The following is a 19,258-nucleotide window of genomic DNA, read 5'->3' on the forward strand; positions in this document are numbered from 1 at the left end:
TAAATTTAACCCCATGTTTGATGTCTAAATATGACAAATGATACATCATTGGAAAGCTCATCTTATGCTCTACTTTTAGAATCTGCAATAAAAATTGCAAATTTGCAAAAAATGAAATTTTTGTTGCAAAATTTTGTTTTAAATTTGAAATGTTTGCAAAAAAAGGCCAACAAATGATAAAATATATCTTGACCATGCCATTTCAAATACGCCAAAAATTTAGAAAAATTTTGAATGACCTGATGTGTAATGAAGAAAATCTAAAAAGGTGCATCTTTCTTTTGACGGGTTGTATGCAAATCATTTTCAAAATTTTCTTTGCAAAACATTTGCAGTTTATTTCCTCATATAAGGGAAAAAGTAGTCATTCAGGCAGTAAGCCTGGGGACTCAGGCAAATGGTATAAAAGCCTGGTTTTAGACCTAAAGGGAGGGCTTTGGGTATTTAAGAAAAGTCAGAGAATTTCAACATTCTCAGACCAATACTTCATCTCTTTAGCTTAACGACCTGATCTGGTGTAAACCTTTGATATATTTGCAACATCAGGTTGGTAGTGGCGAGCAATTAATTTCTTTAGCAAATTCTTGTCTTAATTGATGTTCTTTACATAAATTTCTATTCTATTAAAGATAATCGATTTCCTAGATCCATTTTTAGATCTATTTTTTGCGTGTCTTATATTACCGTAGATATATAAATATATATATATGATGATTCTTAAATACCAATGAATAAGAAATGTGATAAATATTTATTTTTTGTTGGGGGGGGGGGGCATTTAATGTCCTCAATGGAAGTTTCTTTGTTTTTGAAGCTCAGAAAAAAACATGTGGGTTGAAATAAGGATTTAGAACAATATCTTACTAAGATCTTTGTACGGTGGTAGTCGATTATATCAATATAATGAAGATGACATTCGATCTTAATTCTGATTTATGTCCAGCTTTATTAATATAATCGCCTACCACCGTACTTGAATTAAAAATTCCATATCTTATTATAATAGAAAATAAAAATCTATCCTGGAATTGTTTTTTCTACATAACCAACACTTTAAGTGAACGAAAGTAAGTTTGTGATTAAAAAACATCTCCAAAAAGCATTTAAAAGATGTTCAGTAATTATAAGCATGAAACTGTAAACTGGCTTAATTAATAGTTTGAAAGAAAAACAGTTTACAAATGAAGAGAATTTTAATATAAATGAACAGACAGTATAAATTACGTACATTCAGCTCATCTTCTTTGTATGCAACCAATAACAATATATTTAGAAACAAATATTATTATTAATTACTCAAATAATTTTATTTTAGCAATATTCTATACTAAAAAAAAATTAAGAAGGCTGTCAATGCAAATATTTGCATCCTGCACTTCCCTATCATGAATTTAAGGGCAGAAATAAGAAAGAGGGTATTAGACCCCCCCCTCCCCTCCCCTCCGACTGAAAATAGCCCAACTGGTATAGGGTTAAAGCCAAAAAAACCAACCTGTTGGTCCAAAGCTGTCACAAGATGAATCAATTTCCTGTTTTCTTCTGACAGCCTAAATCAATATTTTAATTATTAAAAAGCTAATTTTAAATTTTCGCGGAAAACAATTCCTTTAAAGTTTTTCCTCGTGGGAATTTTATTACAACCAAAAAACGATCTATTTTCCTTACCGTAAACCAACATTTTTTTTATTTTATTAAAAAAAATTTTTTCTACAAACGCTTCTGAAAAATGTACTTCTTTAGGGAAATCTGAATAAAGTTCCGGCAACATTTTTTTTTCTCGCAGTTGAATTATTTTTTAAAAATATCTTTTTAAACCTAATGTCTAAGAACTTAGCTATTTTTTATTTATTTTTTATTTTTTTATTATTTTTTTAATATATTTTGCTAAATCAAATTGCGAGTAATCAGTTATCTAAAAAAAAAACTGATTTTCCATAAAATTGTATGAAGGATTTGTGTAGCAGTGTAATGATCAATCTTCTTCTTTAAAATAAAGATTAAATTGAATTTAAGTCCATGCACAGAGTGTGTCCAAATAAAAAAATTTTTGCTTTGCAATTTCCAAAATGTGGGGAAAAGATCATACGACCTACGACCTTTTTTAAACACTCTTACAGTTAGAATTAAATTTTAAGAACATCTTTTTAATTCTCTAGATGTCTATGTCTTTCAGACACTCTTATAAAGTATTAAAGTAACACTCTAGAATTTACAATGATAGATTCTTTTTGCAAAGAATACTAGAAACTCAAAGTGGAATAGGTTTTATTTCCATGTCACTTAATTTGAAGTATAACTTTTTATAATAGAATTCTATAATTTTGTTTGAACCAACAAGTTTTTTGAATATAGTATTTTAGTAAAATTTTATGCATCTATTACGATTTAAGAATATTTATACAGTGCAGTTTTCCCTATACTGACAGTTACATAAAGAGTTGATGAATTGAACCTTTGAAAGTTTTCTCCGGGGATTTTGCGGATTTTACCATGCTAAATAGTTTAGTAGATTTCTTCTACATTTTTATTCATGAACCATCGAGATGCGTTTACTCTTTTACTGTCTAGCTTAAGTACCACTCTCTGTATATTCTCTGGTTGTCATATATTCTGGGGGGGGCGTCTTACGCCCATGTCCACCCCCCCCTCTCCTCCTGCCCTTCTGGGTTAGTAAACTCTCAAATACTCTCTTAATATACTTTTGTTTGCCCAATTATCTAAATAGTTAAAGCAGTAATCTCTGTTTGTCAGTTTGTTTGTTTGTGTGCAAGATCAAATTTTGATTGGAAAACTTGATAGAGTCACAGGATAGAACCCAGACAAAGCTGGGTTCCCAATACAATCCGTCCTTTTATTCAGAACCTTGTCCTGCTCAGTCCTTCCTTACCTCTTTATTTTCTCCTCTGTCCTTGTATCCTGGACCTTGTCCTGCTCAGTCCTTCCTTACCTCTTTATTTTTAATCCTTTTATCCAGAACCTTGTCCTGCTCCGTCCTTCCTTACCTCTTCATTTTCTCCTCCGTCCTTTTATCCAGAACCTTGTCATGCTCCGTCCTTCCTTACCTCTTCATTTTCTCCTCTGTCCTTGTATCCTGAACCTTGTCCTGCTCCATCCTTCCTTACCTCTTTATTTTCTCCTCTGTCCTTGTATCCTGAACCTTGTCCTGCTCCGTCCTTCCTTACCCCTTTATATTCTCCTCCTTCCTTGTATCCTGAACCTTGTCCTGCTCCATGCTTACTTTACCCCTTTATTTTCTCCTCTGTCCTTGTATCCTGAACCTGGTCCTGCTCCGTCCTTCCTTACCTCTTCATTTTCTCCTCCAACCTTGTATCCTGAACCTTGTCCTGCTCCGTCCTTCCTTACCTCTTTATTTTCTCCTCTGTCCTTGTATCCTGAACCTTGTCCTGCTCCGTCCTTCCTTACCTCTATTTATTTTCTCCTCCGTCCTTGTATCCTGAACCTTGTCCTGTTCCATCCTTTTATTTTAGATCTTGTACTCCGTCCTTGTATGCTGAACCTTGTCCTGCTCCGTCCTTCCTTACATCTTTATTTTCTCCTCTGTCCTTGTATCCTGGACCTTGTCCTGCTCCGTCCTTCCTTACCTCTTTATTTTCTCCTCCGTCCTTGTATCCTGAACCTTGTCCTGCTTCATCCTTTTATTTTAGATCTTGTATCTTGTACTCCGTCCTTGTATCCTGAACCTTGTCCTGCTCCGTCCTTCCTTACCTCTTTATTTTCTCCTCTGTCCTTGTATCCTGAACCTTATCCTGCTGGTTCTTCTCAAGTTTCTCCAGTTCTGTCAGGGTTCCCAGACACAGCTTACTCAGTTTAGTCGTGTTCTCCTGAGTAAGGAAGGTCCATCTTTATTTGGCTAGTTCTAAATATCAAAGGGTTCCCCACAATGTATGAGCATAAAATGACGACCACAAACTCTTGAAATATGACGATCTAAATGTTAGATTGGGCTTTCTGTTTTCAATATGGACTATTAATGGTCTACGAAATTGTTTAAATACAGTAGTTTGTTTTCAAATACAGAAATGAATGGCTGTATACCTCAGGACTCCGTTACTTGCATAAAGTCATCTTTAAAGTCTTATACTTTGTGGGTAACCCTGTAGGAGAAATAAACGTAGTGCCCAATAATACGAAATGTGATTCAAAATCAAATTATTCAAAAATCGTTCACTTTTAGAGCAAAGATTTTAAATTCTATGTTTCTTAATTTGTAATAATTTTAATTTGTCAATTAAATCTAAACTAACCTTTTGTTTTTCTAGTGCATGCTGCTGTTTATCTAAGATCAGCTTCAGATCCGAACTTAATCCTAGATATTTTATATTTAAACTTAATCCTAGTTATTTTATATTTAAACTTAATCCTACATATTTTAGATTCAAACTAATCCTAGTTATTTTATATTTAAACTTAATCCTACATATTTTAGATTCAAACTAATCCTAGTTATTTTATTTTTATACTTAATCCAAGATATTTTATATTTATACTTAATCCAATATTGTCCCCCCCCCCCTTCCTTCACTGTATTTCAAGTTGCATTTAGATATTTTATATGTGGATTGTTAAAGATAAATCTTGAGCAATTGGTTTACCTTGTTGGGTTCCGTCTCCTTTTAGATGAACAATCTCTTTTTGCGCCTAAACCATAATGCGTTGAATAAAGCATAATAAATAGAATTTTAAGAATTGAGATATACATTTAGTAAAATAAAATTTAGGAATTTTAATTTAATTTAAAAATATGTAATCACATCAGACCAGAGCTGAAAACTTTAGAATGGGATATCCTTAATCCCGATCAATTAATTAATCTGGAGATTAATAACAATAGGAGAACAAGCATAATCCCAATCGCTTGATCTTTCATTTTAATTGTTTTAGTGATCAAAGCTCCCATCCTTTTACCATTACGGATATCGAATGAAGATTAAATTAATCTGCAGATTAACAATTGATCGAGATCAAAAGTTTCCGGCTTTGTTTATGCAAAGGAATTGAGTCTTTGTCACTTCATTAAATATGCTAATCGTTATATCTTTGCAACCAGCAAGTGTAAACATATTTCATACTAATATTATTAGATCTTCCAAATTAACCACAATTTTACTCTTTAAATTTCTTTGCACCCACCAGAATTAGGGTTAAGGGGAAGTTCACTTGATATTACGCTTACAGTGCCTTTAAAGTGAAATGATAATTTTAGCTGTAAGGACTTGTCTGTGATTTACAAGAAAATATTTTCATAACGCAGCAGCATAACACTAATACTTCTTTAAATTTCTCATTGTTTCACGCATAAAGCGAAGTTCAACATTATTTTTGTGATGATCCTCGAATGCTTTTAATCTCGATTCTCGGTTAGGTTAGGTTATATTTAGGAAATTTTAGGAAAAATTATATTGAATTTATTGAGATCAATGCTTGAGGAAATATTATATTGAATTTATTGAGATCAATGCTTGAGGAAAAAAGATATTGAATTTATTGAGATCAATGCTTGAGGAAAAATTAAATAAAATTTATTGAGATCAATGCTTGAGGAAAAATTATATTGAATTTATTGAGATCAATGCTTGAGGAAAAATGATATTGAATTTATTGAGATCAATGCTTGAGGAAAAATTAGATTAAATTTATTTAGATCAATGCTTGAGGAAAAATTATATTGAATTTATTGAGATCAATGCTTAGGAAAAATTATATTGAATTTATTGAGATCAATGCTTGATCCCGGGATTCACAAAAGTTCGGTCTTCCGATCTTCCAAATAGATTAATTTGATTTTTAGATGAATATCACAATTGAGTAATCATGATTTCTTGACGACTCCTTAATTTTGTATCCCCTCAATCCTTACCTTTACATCCTGTTTAAGTCTGACAATCTCCTTCCCCTGCTGGATCAGAAACTCCTTCAAGTTGGAAATCTCCTTGCTTACATCCTTACCCGAGAAAATTAAATTTTTTTCTCATGCGAAATTTTTTAAAAATAAATTATTCCCCCCCCCTTCCCCTTCTGAAACACTGTAAAAGGAGAAATATTAGGAGATAGATGTAGAGATTAGATAGAATTTGACCCATAAAACTAGAGCCTATTCCTCCCCCCCTCCCTCCGTCTAAAAAATATATCTTTAGGTTTTTCCATGTTATATATTTCTGTATGAAAAAGATGTGGTTTTTAAACAAAAAAATTTAATTTAATTCCTAGAATCAAAAAATTGCAAAGATAGAAAAAGATTGTTAGTTCTGATCAAAAATTAAAAAGAGTTATAGTTTTGATCAAGGTATTGTACTAAAGGTTAGTGTACATTTCAATGTGAATTATTTAAACGTCCTTCCTTACCTCAGTCCCTAGGTTAAAAAAAATAAGTTCATTGGAAATTTTGGAAAATTGACAATTATTACCACGGAAGTGTGGCACCTGTTATTTTTCAAATATATAAATTTTAGATATCTAGCTTCATTATTGTTTAGATATCTAGCTTCATTATTAAAAAAAGTTTTTGACTATTTTTAATTTTACTGAAACACTGAAACTACCCTATTCATAAAAAAATTAACTTGTTTACAACTATGAAGTTAAAAAAGTCAAGAAGTTTGAGCGTTCCAGTGTAAGCCATTATGAAAACAACCACAGGGAGGGGGTTGAACCCCCCCCCACTCCTCCAATCATGATATGGTTACAGTTAAACCAAATTTACAATGTTATTATCTTCAAAATATGTTCAAAATTAACTAAAATACACTCTGTTCGATGTGTTTAATCTCTGGATGCAACAGTGCAACGTGTATACAGTGTTTAAATGTTGCAAAATTAATGATGTTTACGTTAAAATAAGTTAGAATTACAACTCCTGACTCATACAACAAAACAAATTGTTTAAATTGAAAGTACATCTAATATATAAACAGAAAATATGTATTTTAAGCATATTCCTTGTTGTCAAATAATTAATGTTCTATTCAATATAATAATGTTTTAAATTTAATTTAAAATAAAAGCATGCTAATAAAAATGTTAGATTTAGTTTTTAACTTTTAAGCCACCGTTTTTATACCGTAATCTCCTATGGCGAAAATGTGCGTGGATTTTCTGTTAAAATGGCAAGATTTTCAAAAATCATAAAATTCAAAATTTTTACAGCCACAATTTTTCAATTGCGACAAGTAAATCTTCCTCGGGGTCATGTCAGTTGCAACAAAAAATGTAGCCCCACGCACCCCTGACCCTCTAGTAAAAGTAAATTCAACCTAAAGTGTGACCGTGTCAACCTTGTTGCACCGGCTAGTCCTATTGAGTGTCTGTTTTATTTACCCAATGTCCCGGCGATACAGAACAAACCGGGACCGAAAAGGTTGACGCTGCTCAGAAAATTCAAATGTACTACGGCTGCCCGTGACCCGATCGGTCCCGTTATTTTGACGTGTTTTAGATACAAACTAACAAGCCGAATTTATAAAAACATTTTTTTTTCTGACATTTTTTTTACAATTTAGCAAAAATGTCTATGGAAGGGTTTGCAATAAAAAGCGGAAAACTGCATATTTATACAAAATGCTCTTATTAAATTAGCATAAACACTGCACTTCCGGAAACTTACTTTCCCAAAGTGTTTTCTAAGATAAACATTATAGACATTGTAGACACTTAAAAAATTAAAAAGAGGAATTTTTCTTTGAAATATTTAATTTTTTTTCCTTTTTAAACTTCTCTTCGATATCTTTATCACTGCCCATTTTGTCTGAAATCTGATTATTTTCAAAATGTTATAAAATTCATAAAATCTAAAAATATTTTAAATGTATGTAAAATTAAAGATGATAGAGGGTGTCCCACGAAACATGACAGTTGCTGAATATTTTAAAATGTCTTCTTCCATAATTTGTTAAGTTGTTTGATACCAAAGAAAATAATAATAAACATTATACGCCAGTTTTATTATAGTAAAATCGATCCCAAATTAAGATTTATTGGAGTAAAAGATTTTGTTACCGAACTAAACTGCAAAAAGTCTATAAATCTTATCCAGTATTTGGAAGACGACATTTTAAACTATTCATCAACTGTCATGTTTCGTGGGACACCCTGTATATAAAAATGTTTCAAGAGAAGATCTCTACAAGTTTACAATTTTCGATCAAAATAATGACAAAACTCTTTTTTCATATAAATAACATAAAAATTTTATAACCACAGCGATATCACCTTTTTTATTAATTAAACAATTTGTAAAATTAATATTAAAAAATAAATGTTTACAAATTGTGAATATTGGGGCTATGTTGTTTACTATGATCTATTTTACGCTCTCATAGATCCGGTAATTTTTTGTAGCCCAAGACACATAAATTTCAGAATTAATTTTTGCGCAAGAACTTGAAAGCTTTAAATTGCAGTGCAACATACCTTGTTGTTCTTAATGCATCCCTAATTATTTTGGATCAGTTCTGTAATTTTTACAAACTTTTATTATAATAATTATCATTAATGACTTATTTTCCAAAACAAGAACCACCATGTTTATAATGGGGGGGGGGGGTGAGGTTTTTTGCTTCGTAATAAACTATAGAGAGTGGGATATATTTTCACAAGATTTGCACATTTTTTAAAAAAATTATTTGTTCAATATTAAAGGGAATGTAGACGTATTTCAAAAATTTACTCTTGCTTTCTCTACAAAAATTTATTAATTTCAATTGTATATACAAACAGAAAAAAGGAAGGAACGGATATTGAGTTTTTGTCACAAACTTTGATTTTCTAATCCCTAAATCATTGTAAACCAAATGTTATAGATCTAAAATGTTACAAACTATAAATTTTATTATGATCAAATGAAAGGGGAGAATGAAAATAACAGTAAAATCGGTATTCAAACTTGTTAAACTAACTTGTAGCGATCAACTCTTGATTTTCAATCAAGTGGTTTGCGATCAAGTGGTATTCTTGCCAAATAATCAAAGTTTAAAATATCAAAGGTTTACACCATTAGATTGCAAAGATAAAGGGATTATAAATTTGAGTTTGTGGCAAAGACTCAATTCCTTTACAAATTTGTATCATGCATACTGCATTCACACTACAAACACTTGCTTATAGCTACTCGATTTCAAAGGACACCGTTGTGAATCCGACATGAAGCTCTTTAATCGGAGGATCACTCTAAATTACGTCTATTATAGTCCCTTAAATCATGAGAACTACAGATTTGTTTCCTGTGAAATGCTGAACTTTGCATTCTTGTTTCTGCATATAGAATATTCACGTCATATATTTCACTTTTTCACATTTGTAAAATATAATTGTAAACGTCACTTAAATACAACACTTACACATTCTCCTTTTTCAAAAAAGTGAAAAGAACCAATTTCTCTCCTCAAAACAAAATTGTCTAGCCCTTACATCTTTGCAACTAGATGTTGTAGACCTTTAATATTTCAAACTTACATCTTTGCAACTAGATGTTGTAGACCTTTAATATTTCAAACTTACATCTTTGCAACTAGATGTTGTAGACCTTTAAGTTTAAGTTTAAGTTTTAACTATGAAAGGTTAAAAAGATTGTAATTAAATATTTATAGTTCGATGATCTCTGTCTTCATTTTAACAAGTTTCATCGAGATCAAGAATTCGCCAGATTTTAAGTTCTGTCCTTATACTCCCCCCAGGGACAAGGTTAAGGTATACTTGAATACTAATCTTCATATATAAAGGATAAAACTGCAGAAAGGGGGGGGGTATTATGAAGTATTTTTTTCTATTAGCAAAATTAAAATTCTCTTTTTTCACTTTGATAAAAAGTTCAATTGTTATAAATCAAATTTAAAATAACTCAAATTTTTTTTTGAAAATAATTTGGGTCGAAATTTTAAATCTATAAATAGAAATTAAATATAATTTTTACCATTTTTGAATCGAAATCTCACCCCCCCCCAAAAAAAATGTTCCCCTGCAGTAAGATTAAGTGAGTAGGCCCGGCTGACCCCTGCACTGTGCAGCTGGGCTAAAAAGAAAGTAGGAGAAGAGAAAGTGCAGAAAATCCACGCATGCGCATGATGTACCGAGAAATCACAAATTTTCGCAAGATTTTGCTTAACGAAGATTCACAAAACACGGTCTCTGCAATAATCCGACAAATGAAGATTTATTATAAGTCACTCTTTAATAAGATTCTGAAAATCTTATTCAACCCTGAACAGGTTGGGGGGCGCGTTTGGCACCCCCCCCCCTGTATTTTTCCGAAATCAAACCGTTACAGAAACACAGTTTAACAATTCAACCATAGATGTCGCCAATTTTGCCTTTTTTTGTACAATATCATTGTCAATTTTTTCAAATCTAATGTTGACCGTTTTTTAAACGATTGTTTTTAAAAAAACGATCGTTTTTGAAAAAAACAAATTTTATTTACAATTATGTTAACGATCGTTAACGAAGGGTTGTCGTTAACGATCGTTAACAAAACGACGAATATTATCAAAACGGTAATTTTTGGAAAAACGATCGTTTTTGAATGAAAAAAATACATGCAACTTTATTGAATGTCGTCTTACATATGAAGATAAAAAGTTGTGGGGGATATTTTGATATTTTCCTAAAAACTACTCGATGATAAATACAGATGCCCTTCACGATCGTTTCTCAAAAAAATGAAAACGTTAACATCCCTAACTGTGGTAGGCGATTATATTAATACAATGAAGACGAATTTCGGATTTAATTTTGATTTATACCAAGATTCTGAACAGCATGGCCGGATACACAAAAATACGGAAACAAAGAGAAGCTGTCAATTAAAAAAGTTTCTCTTTAATTAATTGTAAAGTTGTCATTCTATAACAGCTTGTTCATATTAAATACTTAAATAAAAAAGTCGTCTTCATTATATTAATATGATCACCTACCACGGTATGATCTGTTGAGAGATTAAATAAAACTAGTGAGATATAAACTATGAGATATGAACTATGAGATATGAACTATGAGATATGAACTATGAAACTTTTAAAAGATTGCGATGAAAGCTATTGAGTTATTTTAGATCAAAATTAAAACTATTACAATGAAAACTATTGAGATTTTGCATTGAAAACTGTTAAAGGTTACAATAAAATGAATGAAAACTATTGAGAGATTACAATGAAAACTGCTGAGAGGTTACAATAAAAGTAAATTAAAACTTTTGGCAAATCGCAACGAAAACTGTTAAAAGGTTTCAATAAAAAGAGAAAAAATTAATAAAGTTTAAACTGAAAAGATAAAATATTATTGGTAAATTGAGCTGAAAACTGCAAAAAGAAAACTGTTGATATTTTTATGCCTGATAATATTGTTATAGAACTCAAAAAACAAATGAGATGAAAATAATGTTTTTAAAATGACATTTTCATTTTTATTTTTGGCCCAATTTTCTAAAATATATGTATTCCTTCAATATAAAAAAGTTGCTCAGTCAGTTTTGAAAAATGTTGGCGATGTAAAAAGTAACCTTTAGGTTTAATAAATAGGGAGAAGCGGTTCAACTACGTCTATGTGGTTCATATCCTTCATTCATTAAATCTGGTCAAAAGTTAAACGTTATAAATCTATATTTCATATAAAAAGTAGTAATCATAACTCAGAAACCCCAAGACCAATTTTTCTCAGATTATTAACAATCAAAAAATTTAAAATATTTGTCTTTATTTTACTATTACTACAATTATTTATATACAGGGCGTCCCACGAAACATGACAGTTGATAAATAGTTATGAATGTCGTCTTCCCTATACTGTATTAGATATTAAAGGCTTTTTGCAGTTTATTTCGTTAGAAAATCTTTTGTTTAAATATAATTTACTTTGAAATCAATTATAATAAAAAATGACTCCCAAATAATATTTTTATTATTGTCTTTGGTATCAAACAACTCTACATATTATGGAAGAAGACATTCTAAACTAATTTACAAACTGTCATGTTTCGTGGGACACCCTGTACATAAAGTAAACGCAATAACATTAAACAGAATGTTTAAAAATTGTACAATGTACATAATTATTAACATATGTACTCTGATTTTTCAGAACTCGTATATTTTATAGGATTGCATTTAAGAAAACTTTCAAACATTGTCATTTTTGACATTTCCTCTCCCCCCCCCCGCTTTAAAAAATGTCACATTAATTTGGTAATAATTTTGGTCTTATTTGAAAAAGAAGCCTTATTTTTGAATTTTGAAAAGAATAAAAATGTACAATGTACAGTACAAAGCGTACTGCATCCCCCAGGGTGCACCAAAACATTGCGTAACAATTCACATATTTTCAATCATGCTGAATCTTAATGTATTTTTATTATATTAGATTAGATTTAAAAATATATTTAAGAAGAGCATACTTCAGTCCAGACACCAGACAGAGAGGGGTTGGATTAGTAGGTGTTAAATTTCAGTTTTAAATTGGAGAAATGCATTTTCAATTCTTCTTTTCTAATACTTCTTATATTATATTGTCCATCAGGAATTGTGTTTGTGTTTGACAACTGTTTATAGCTCGATTTCAAATGGGAGTAAAATTGACATAAATCTGGTCGATTTTTAGTTCACAGTGAATATGGCAGCAACAGAGAAAACAAAGTACAGAGATATATTTAATGCTAAAATATGCGATATTTTCCACAACAGGTTCCATTGTGTACAACTAGAGTACACGACCAATAAACAGCTACGCCTGTATTCAGGGATGTATAATGATCCTTTATATAAGTACAAAACCTTTAAAAATAGACTGATTCATACATTTCATGTTTTAAGTTGAAAGTTATTTTTAGAAAATTGTAAAACTTAACCACCATGAGTGGTTATTACATGAAACAACTGACCGTTAGATGGCAGTCAATAACCTTTTGTGTAAATGTGGCATGTCGTGCCGGTACAACAATAGGCCTGCTAAGTATATCGAGTCTGTGTATATCTAGTCTGTGTATATCTGGTCTGTGTATATCATATCTAGTCTGTGTATATCTAGTCTGTTTATATCTAGTCTGTGTATATCTAGTCTGTGTATATCTTGTCTGTGTATATCTTGTCTGTGTATATCTAGTCTGTGTATATCTGGTCTGTGTATATCTAGTCTGTGTATATCTAGTCTGTGTATATCCTGTCTGTGTATATCTTGTCTGTGTATATCTAGTCTGTGTATATCTGGTCTGTGTGTATCTAGTCTGTGTATATCTAGTCTTTTATATCTAGTCTGTGTACATCTAGTCTGTGTATATCTAGTCTGTGTGTATCTAGTCTGTATATATCTAGTCTGTGTATATCTAGTCTGTGTATATCTAGTCTGTGTATATCTAGTCTGTGTATATCTAGTCTGTGTGTATCTAGTCTGTGTATATCTAGTTTGTGTATACTGTATATCTAGTCTGTGTATATCTAGTCTGTGAACATTTAGTCTGTGTATATCTAGTCTGTGTATATCTAGTCTGTGTATATCTAGTCTGTGTATAACTAGTCTGTGTACATCTAGTCTGTGTATATCTAGTCTTTGTATAACTAGTCTGTGTATATATAGTCTGTGTATATCTAGTCTGTGCATATATAGTCTGTGTATATATAGTCTGTGTAAATATAGTCCGTGTATATATAGTCTGTGTATATCTAGTCTGTGTATATCTAGTCTGTGTTTATCTAGTCTGTGTATATCTAGTCTGTGTATCATATGTTAAAGATTTGTGTATCACACTAAGAATATAGAGGAGGTGACCCCCCCCCCCCCCCCTTTTCAAAATCCAATCCCATAGTTTTAACATTTTTTCTTCACACATATTAATATAATTGCTATCGCCCCTGGGGCCATATTAATTACTGTATAATTTATATATGCTCATGATTCCCAAGTGATTTTCTAAATTTTCTCAGATAAAAATGTTCAAAATTCAAATATAATTTATTTAAGTCTGAACACAAGAAAGTATTTGTATATTTACAATGTTGACAATGCACAACAATTATTGTTTTGATAAATTGGCTAAAAAACTAAGCAATTCTTTAAGTTGCTAAGGTACTCAATGTTTTGTTAAAATTATTCTAAAAGTTCTTGTTAACAAATATTAATACAATCTTCTGTATGGTTTCCCGGTAAATGGTTGTGAATATGTTGCATGGTTTTGCCGCCAGGAGTAGACACTGTCGAAATCAGCTGATCGCCGCGTGTGTTTCATTTTCTTTTCTTGAAAAGGAATTCCTGATTTAACAAACCACATATCTTTAACAGATCGCCACAAGGAACTATCATAATTCTCTTCTCTAAATAACAGAATTTTAAATATCTTAAAACTGTGTCATTTTTGTGAATAGAATTTAAGAAAAAGAACTTTTGATTGGATTTTCAAATTCAAAGACATTTCCAAAAAATAAATGAAACTGTAGAGTCACGTGATTTTGAGTTCCCAACGTCCGACCATACCTTGGTCTGAGATAACCTTTATTTTTCTATTTAAAAATTGATTATTTTTGATTAAGCAAGAGAAACATTGGAAAAAATTGTCATTTTTTGCACGTACTGTAAGATAGAAAGACATATGATATGTACTTCATTATTGCTCATTAAGGTCACATGTGTACAGGGTACCAATGTGAATCAGGGAATCAATTCTTTTATGATTGTGTTCTGGCGTTCACCTGAAATTATTTTTACGTACAGCAGCTTTGATAACATTTATGTGGTGGCGTTTCGTAAGATAATTATCAAATTAGGCGCGTACACAAGATTTTACTTAGGGGGGGGGGGGTAGTTTTTGCGAAATTTATTTTTGCCCCCCATAGCGATTTTTACCCCTCCGGGCATTAAAAATGCTGTTATTCTTCATTGTAGTCCTTCTATATATTATAGTGTTTCCCTCAGTATAGTTGTATATTACTCTCTAAAGTCCTAAGTAGTCTCCTGAGACTACTCCTCTTTTTAGTCCTGAAGGACTTTATATTATTATGCATATCTCTTTATAGTTCTACATTACTCTCTGAAGTCCTGAGTAGTCGCCTAAGACTACTTTCCTTTGTAGTCCCAATTCAAGGACTATATATTGTAATATATCCCTCGGTATTATTCTATGAAGTCGTGAGACTACCTCCCTTTGAATCCCTCTGTATTTGCGGGAAGACATGCCAAACACTTGCATAATATGCATATAGCTATTGCTGATTATCAAGTAAGGTAGGGGTGGAGTTTTTGATAAAAGGGAAATACTAAGGTAAAATTTGAAAATAAAGTGCGCGAAGCGCCAAGAAAAGTTTCGGAACACCCATAAGTAGATGAGATCAAGCTAATTTTTTATAATACTACAGGCCCCCCCCCCTGAACAAGAGGACTACTGCCCCCCCCCCTGTGTACGCGCTTGTCAAATAATTATTAAAAAGTTTGTTATCAAGAAACTTCTTACATAGAATGTATTTAAGGAACGGTTAATTTTCAATATTTGTTTTCATCAGAATTTTTTTTTCCGAAAATTATAGTTCTTCTTCTACTTCTCAATTTTGTTCTCTGATCTTAGATTGATTTTAAAAATAGAAAATTGTTTCTGAAAAATGTTTATATACCTTGGAGTTTTGATATTTTGAGAATGCTGATATGACGTAGCTCGTTCAAGTCTTGGGAGATTTCTAAAATAAAATATGTGTAATTTCAGATCAATCAACCATGCATAGACATAAACGAGATGCAAATCCATTCTACCTTTACTTTTCAATCTTTTCATTCTACCTAAACATTGTAAACATTCTTTTTTCATTAGAGTTTATTCTTTTTAAAGGAAATACAAACATAATTTCAAATGATCCTTTACTTATAGAGCTAGCGGTATGTCAAATTCAACCCCTTTAAACCTTTGTAAATGATTAAATATTTGATTAAGGTTTAAAGGGTACCGTTGTGAATCGACATGCTTCTCTTTGTTTAAATAAAGGGTAAAGCTTGAAATTATAACGACAATCCCTTTAAACAAAGATAAAGTTTGAAACTTTGAATAAAGTGCTCAGAAATAAAAAATCACTTTCCTAAAGTGACAATGACTTATCATGAATAATAAAAAAAGTAAAAAAAAACAAAGACATTGTTATTTTTTCTAAACAAAAAGTTGTTCAATGTAATTAAGAGAAAGTAATTTTCTGAAACACTAAAGATAAAATGAATAAAAAAAAGAAAAAAATTCTTAGAATAATATATTAAGAATTTAGTATTAAATGTTTGAATTTAATTAAAGATATTTAGATAAATCGTTAAAACAAACAATAAAATGTTAATTTTGTAAAACAAATCTGAGCTTGTTTTCATGGTACATGTTGATTGGATTATATATGCTTAATCGGTTTATTCAATAAACGTCAAAACGGCTGAACCGATTGGGGCCAAAATTTTATGTGCACCTCACATGACCCCAGAAAAGTGGTCTCCAAAATTTTTAGATTTTTTTAAAATTTGAAATCCACGGAAAAAAATGACATTAAATCTGCAAAAAAGTTTTGTTTTATATTGTAACAAAGAGAGCCACAGTTAAAAGTTGCAAAAGAAGAACACTTGGCATATGATTTCTCAATATGATAAACTTCAGAAACTTTGTGGATCCTCTTGAAAAGGAAAAAAAATTGAATAAAAATTAAAAAATAACTTTGAAAATTTTTTTTTCAAAAATTTAATTTTATACCCAACCGTGCAAAATAATTAGTTATTACCTAATGTACATAATTGAATGAGCTCCTGGTACAGACAAACAGTTTATATATCCAGGTATTAAAACAACAAACAGAAATACAATTCCTAAAACAGTTTATATATCCAGGTATTAAAACAACAAACAGAAATAATATTCCTAAACAGTTTATATATCCAGGAATTAAAACAACAAACAGAAATACTATTCCTAAACAGTTTATATATCCAGGTATTAAAATAACAAACAGAAGTATTTTTCCTAAAACAGTTTATATTTCCAGGAATTAATACAACAAACAGAAATACTATTCCTAAAACAGTTTATATATCCAGGAATTAAAATAACAAACAGAAATACTATTCCTAAACCAGTTTATATATCCAGGAATTAAAATAACAAACAGAAATACTATTCCTAAAACAGTTTATATATCCAGGTATTAAAACAACAAACAGAAATAATATTCATAAAAAAGTTTAAAGCAATTTTTTGAAATAAAAACTAAGGCAGAAAAATTTAATGATTGAGGTTTTATTATAAAAAGATTTTATTTTATGTTAAGGGGGCTGAAAAGTTAATTTTAAGTGACCCTCCATGTTGAAAAGATTGAAATGCTCAGTTCACAACTCTACACTTGAAACCTTTATCCAATCATAATGTAGAAGAATTTGTCGCTTTAATAGATTTAAAAGTGGTTCCGATGATACCTATTTTTCCTTAAGTAGAAACCTTGTAGAGAAACCAAAAAAATTATCAACATTAATTCACACTGTAAAGCACATTGTGTTTTTTACATTTATTTTCTTGGAGGATTACAAAACATTAAGCTTACAGTCTCTTTAAAACCTTCTTTTTCTTAAAATGTGAACAAATTGAGAAAAATGTTTTGTGAATTTTTGTTGATATTTCGTTTGCTATTTTTGAATTTGAAGAATAATACCTAGTGCATATTTGTACATATTGTTACTCTTCTCCATTATGTACTGTAAAACAGGTACACGGTTTCTAATAGTTCCCCAGACGCTCTTGTTCTACATGTACAGAACAGTTCTCATGTACATACTCTCAGGATCGTGGTTTGAATTCAACTGATCAATTTTCTCTAAAGAAATTATTTAAGTTATAAATTGTCATTACTCAACAAATACTATATTTGAGTCGGAAAAAAAATATCCTTGTATCCTTGTTTACTTGTATCCTGGTATCCTAGTATCCTAGAATCCTAGTATCATTGTATCCTGTTATCCTAGTATCCTAGTATCCTAGTATCCTAGTATCCTAGTATCTATCTTAGTATCCTAGTATCCTAGTATCCTAGTATCCTAGTACCCTGGTCTCCTAGTATCCTAGTATCCTAGTATCCTAGTATCCTAGTATCCTAGTATCCTAGTATCCTAGTATCCTAGTATCCTAGTATCCTAGTATCCTTGTTTTGCGGTATCCTGTATCCTTGTTTTCTAGTTTCCTTAATCAAACGATAAACATTAAAATTTGTAAACTGTCTCTTCAGCAAAATATCTATGTTACATTCAAAGTAAAAATAATACTTTATAGGCTAAAATCTTTAAAAAACCTATAAAATAATCCGGCATTGCTTTTCACAAATTAGCAAGAGAGATAATTGGCTTTAAAAAGCTTTAGCATATCTTAACTATATAAAGTTGGAAAAAAACTTGTCTAAGGCTTATGCATAGTTTGGTCTACATTTTCTATTATTGCTAGCTTTAAACAATATGCAAATATAGAAATTGGATACATTGGGTACAGCGTTTTATTGTATATAATAGCTAGATGTGAAATAATAATAATGAAATATCTTGAGGATGGTTAAACGTTCTCTTTATTTTGTTTGAAAAAGAGCCATTTATGAATAACGCTGGGTAAAGTTCCGTTAACGAAACGGAGGTTTTCGAAAATTAACGGAAGAGTTCATTAACGAACGGTAAAGACAGAGAATCTTAAAATCATTAACGCCATTAATAAAATTTAGATCGTTGATAACGGTAACTTTAAAAAACGGAAAATACTTTTAACAAAACGAACGTTCTGTTTTTACCGTTAAAACTGATGGATAACTGAATTTTTTTCTTTTTTTAAGGTTTGGAACATAACAGTGAACGAAACGGCTAGATAACGTTAGAACATGACCAGCCTTAATTATGAATAAGAATTTTGAATTGTGAAAATGCGCCAATAAAAACGGCGAAATCCACAAAAGTTTCGTAACAAGCTTTTGCTATTGATTGCTAAACGAAGATCTGTAAACAAAATGAATTGAAATGAAAAAAATCAAAACGTTCTGACCTAACACAGTTAATAATTGTTCAAGTTGTTGGTAGCACAGCTCATATGCCACTGACTTAAGAGTGCATTGATTTAACGCTTTAGAAGCGTAATATGCAAATTGATTAGGACTGTTCAAATCAGCAGTTCAGTTGCACAGTAAGGCTGTTCAGAATTGAAAATATAATGCTAAGAAAAATCATGCCTATTTAAAAAAAAATTTATCTATTCAAATATGAGTTGACAAGGGGTGTAGGGAGGGGG

At 30.8% G+C, this 19,258-nt stretch overlaps 2 protein-coding genes across 2 annotated transcripts; both read right to left on the bottom strand.

The window, feature by feature from the left end:
- Window positions 1–1,492: 1,492 nt before the first annotated feature.
- Window positions 1,493–7,765, bottom strand: LOC111696497 (uncharacterized; the record flags this gene model as incomplete). Its single annotated transcript, XM_023466110.1, is given in 6 exon segments — window positions 1,493–1,547; window positions 3,727–3,842; window positions 4,266–4,327; window positions 4,614–4,659; window positions 5,879–5,962; window positions 7,719–7,765. Coding segments are annotated over 6 exon segments (402 nt in total), but the record flags the coding sequence as incomplete, so codon positions are not given.
- A 6,172-nt stretch (window positions 7,766–13,937) lies between these two features.
- LOC111696476 (uncharacterized) lies at window positions 13,938–19,090 on the bottom strand. The gene is made up of 5 exons (XM_023466084.1): window positions 19,016–19,090; window positions 17,652–17,813; window positions 16,731–16,815; window positions 15,600–15,662; window positions 13,938–14,309 (listed from the first exon to the last, which is right to left on the bottom strand). Exons 2-5 carry the CDS (start codon window positions 17,686–17,688, stop codon window positions 14,114–14,116), a joined length of 381 nt encoding a protein of 126 aa, XP_023321852.1. The 5' UTR covers window positions 17,689–17,813; window positions 19,016–19,090; the 3' UTR covers window positions 13,938–14,113.
- Between the last annotated feature and the right edge of the window lie 168 nt (window positions 19,091–19,258).

The sequence above is a fragment of the Eurytemora carolleeae genome, unplaced genomic scaffold, assembly GCF_000591075.1.
Source record: "Eurytemora carolleeae unplaced genomic scaffold, Eaff_2.0 scaffold199, whole genome shotgun sequence".
In the NCBI taxonomy this organism is placed as follows: domain Eukaryota; kingdom Metazoa; phylum Arthropoda; class Copepoda; order Calanoida; family Temoridae; genus Eurytemora; species Eurytemora carolleeae.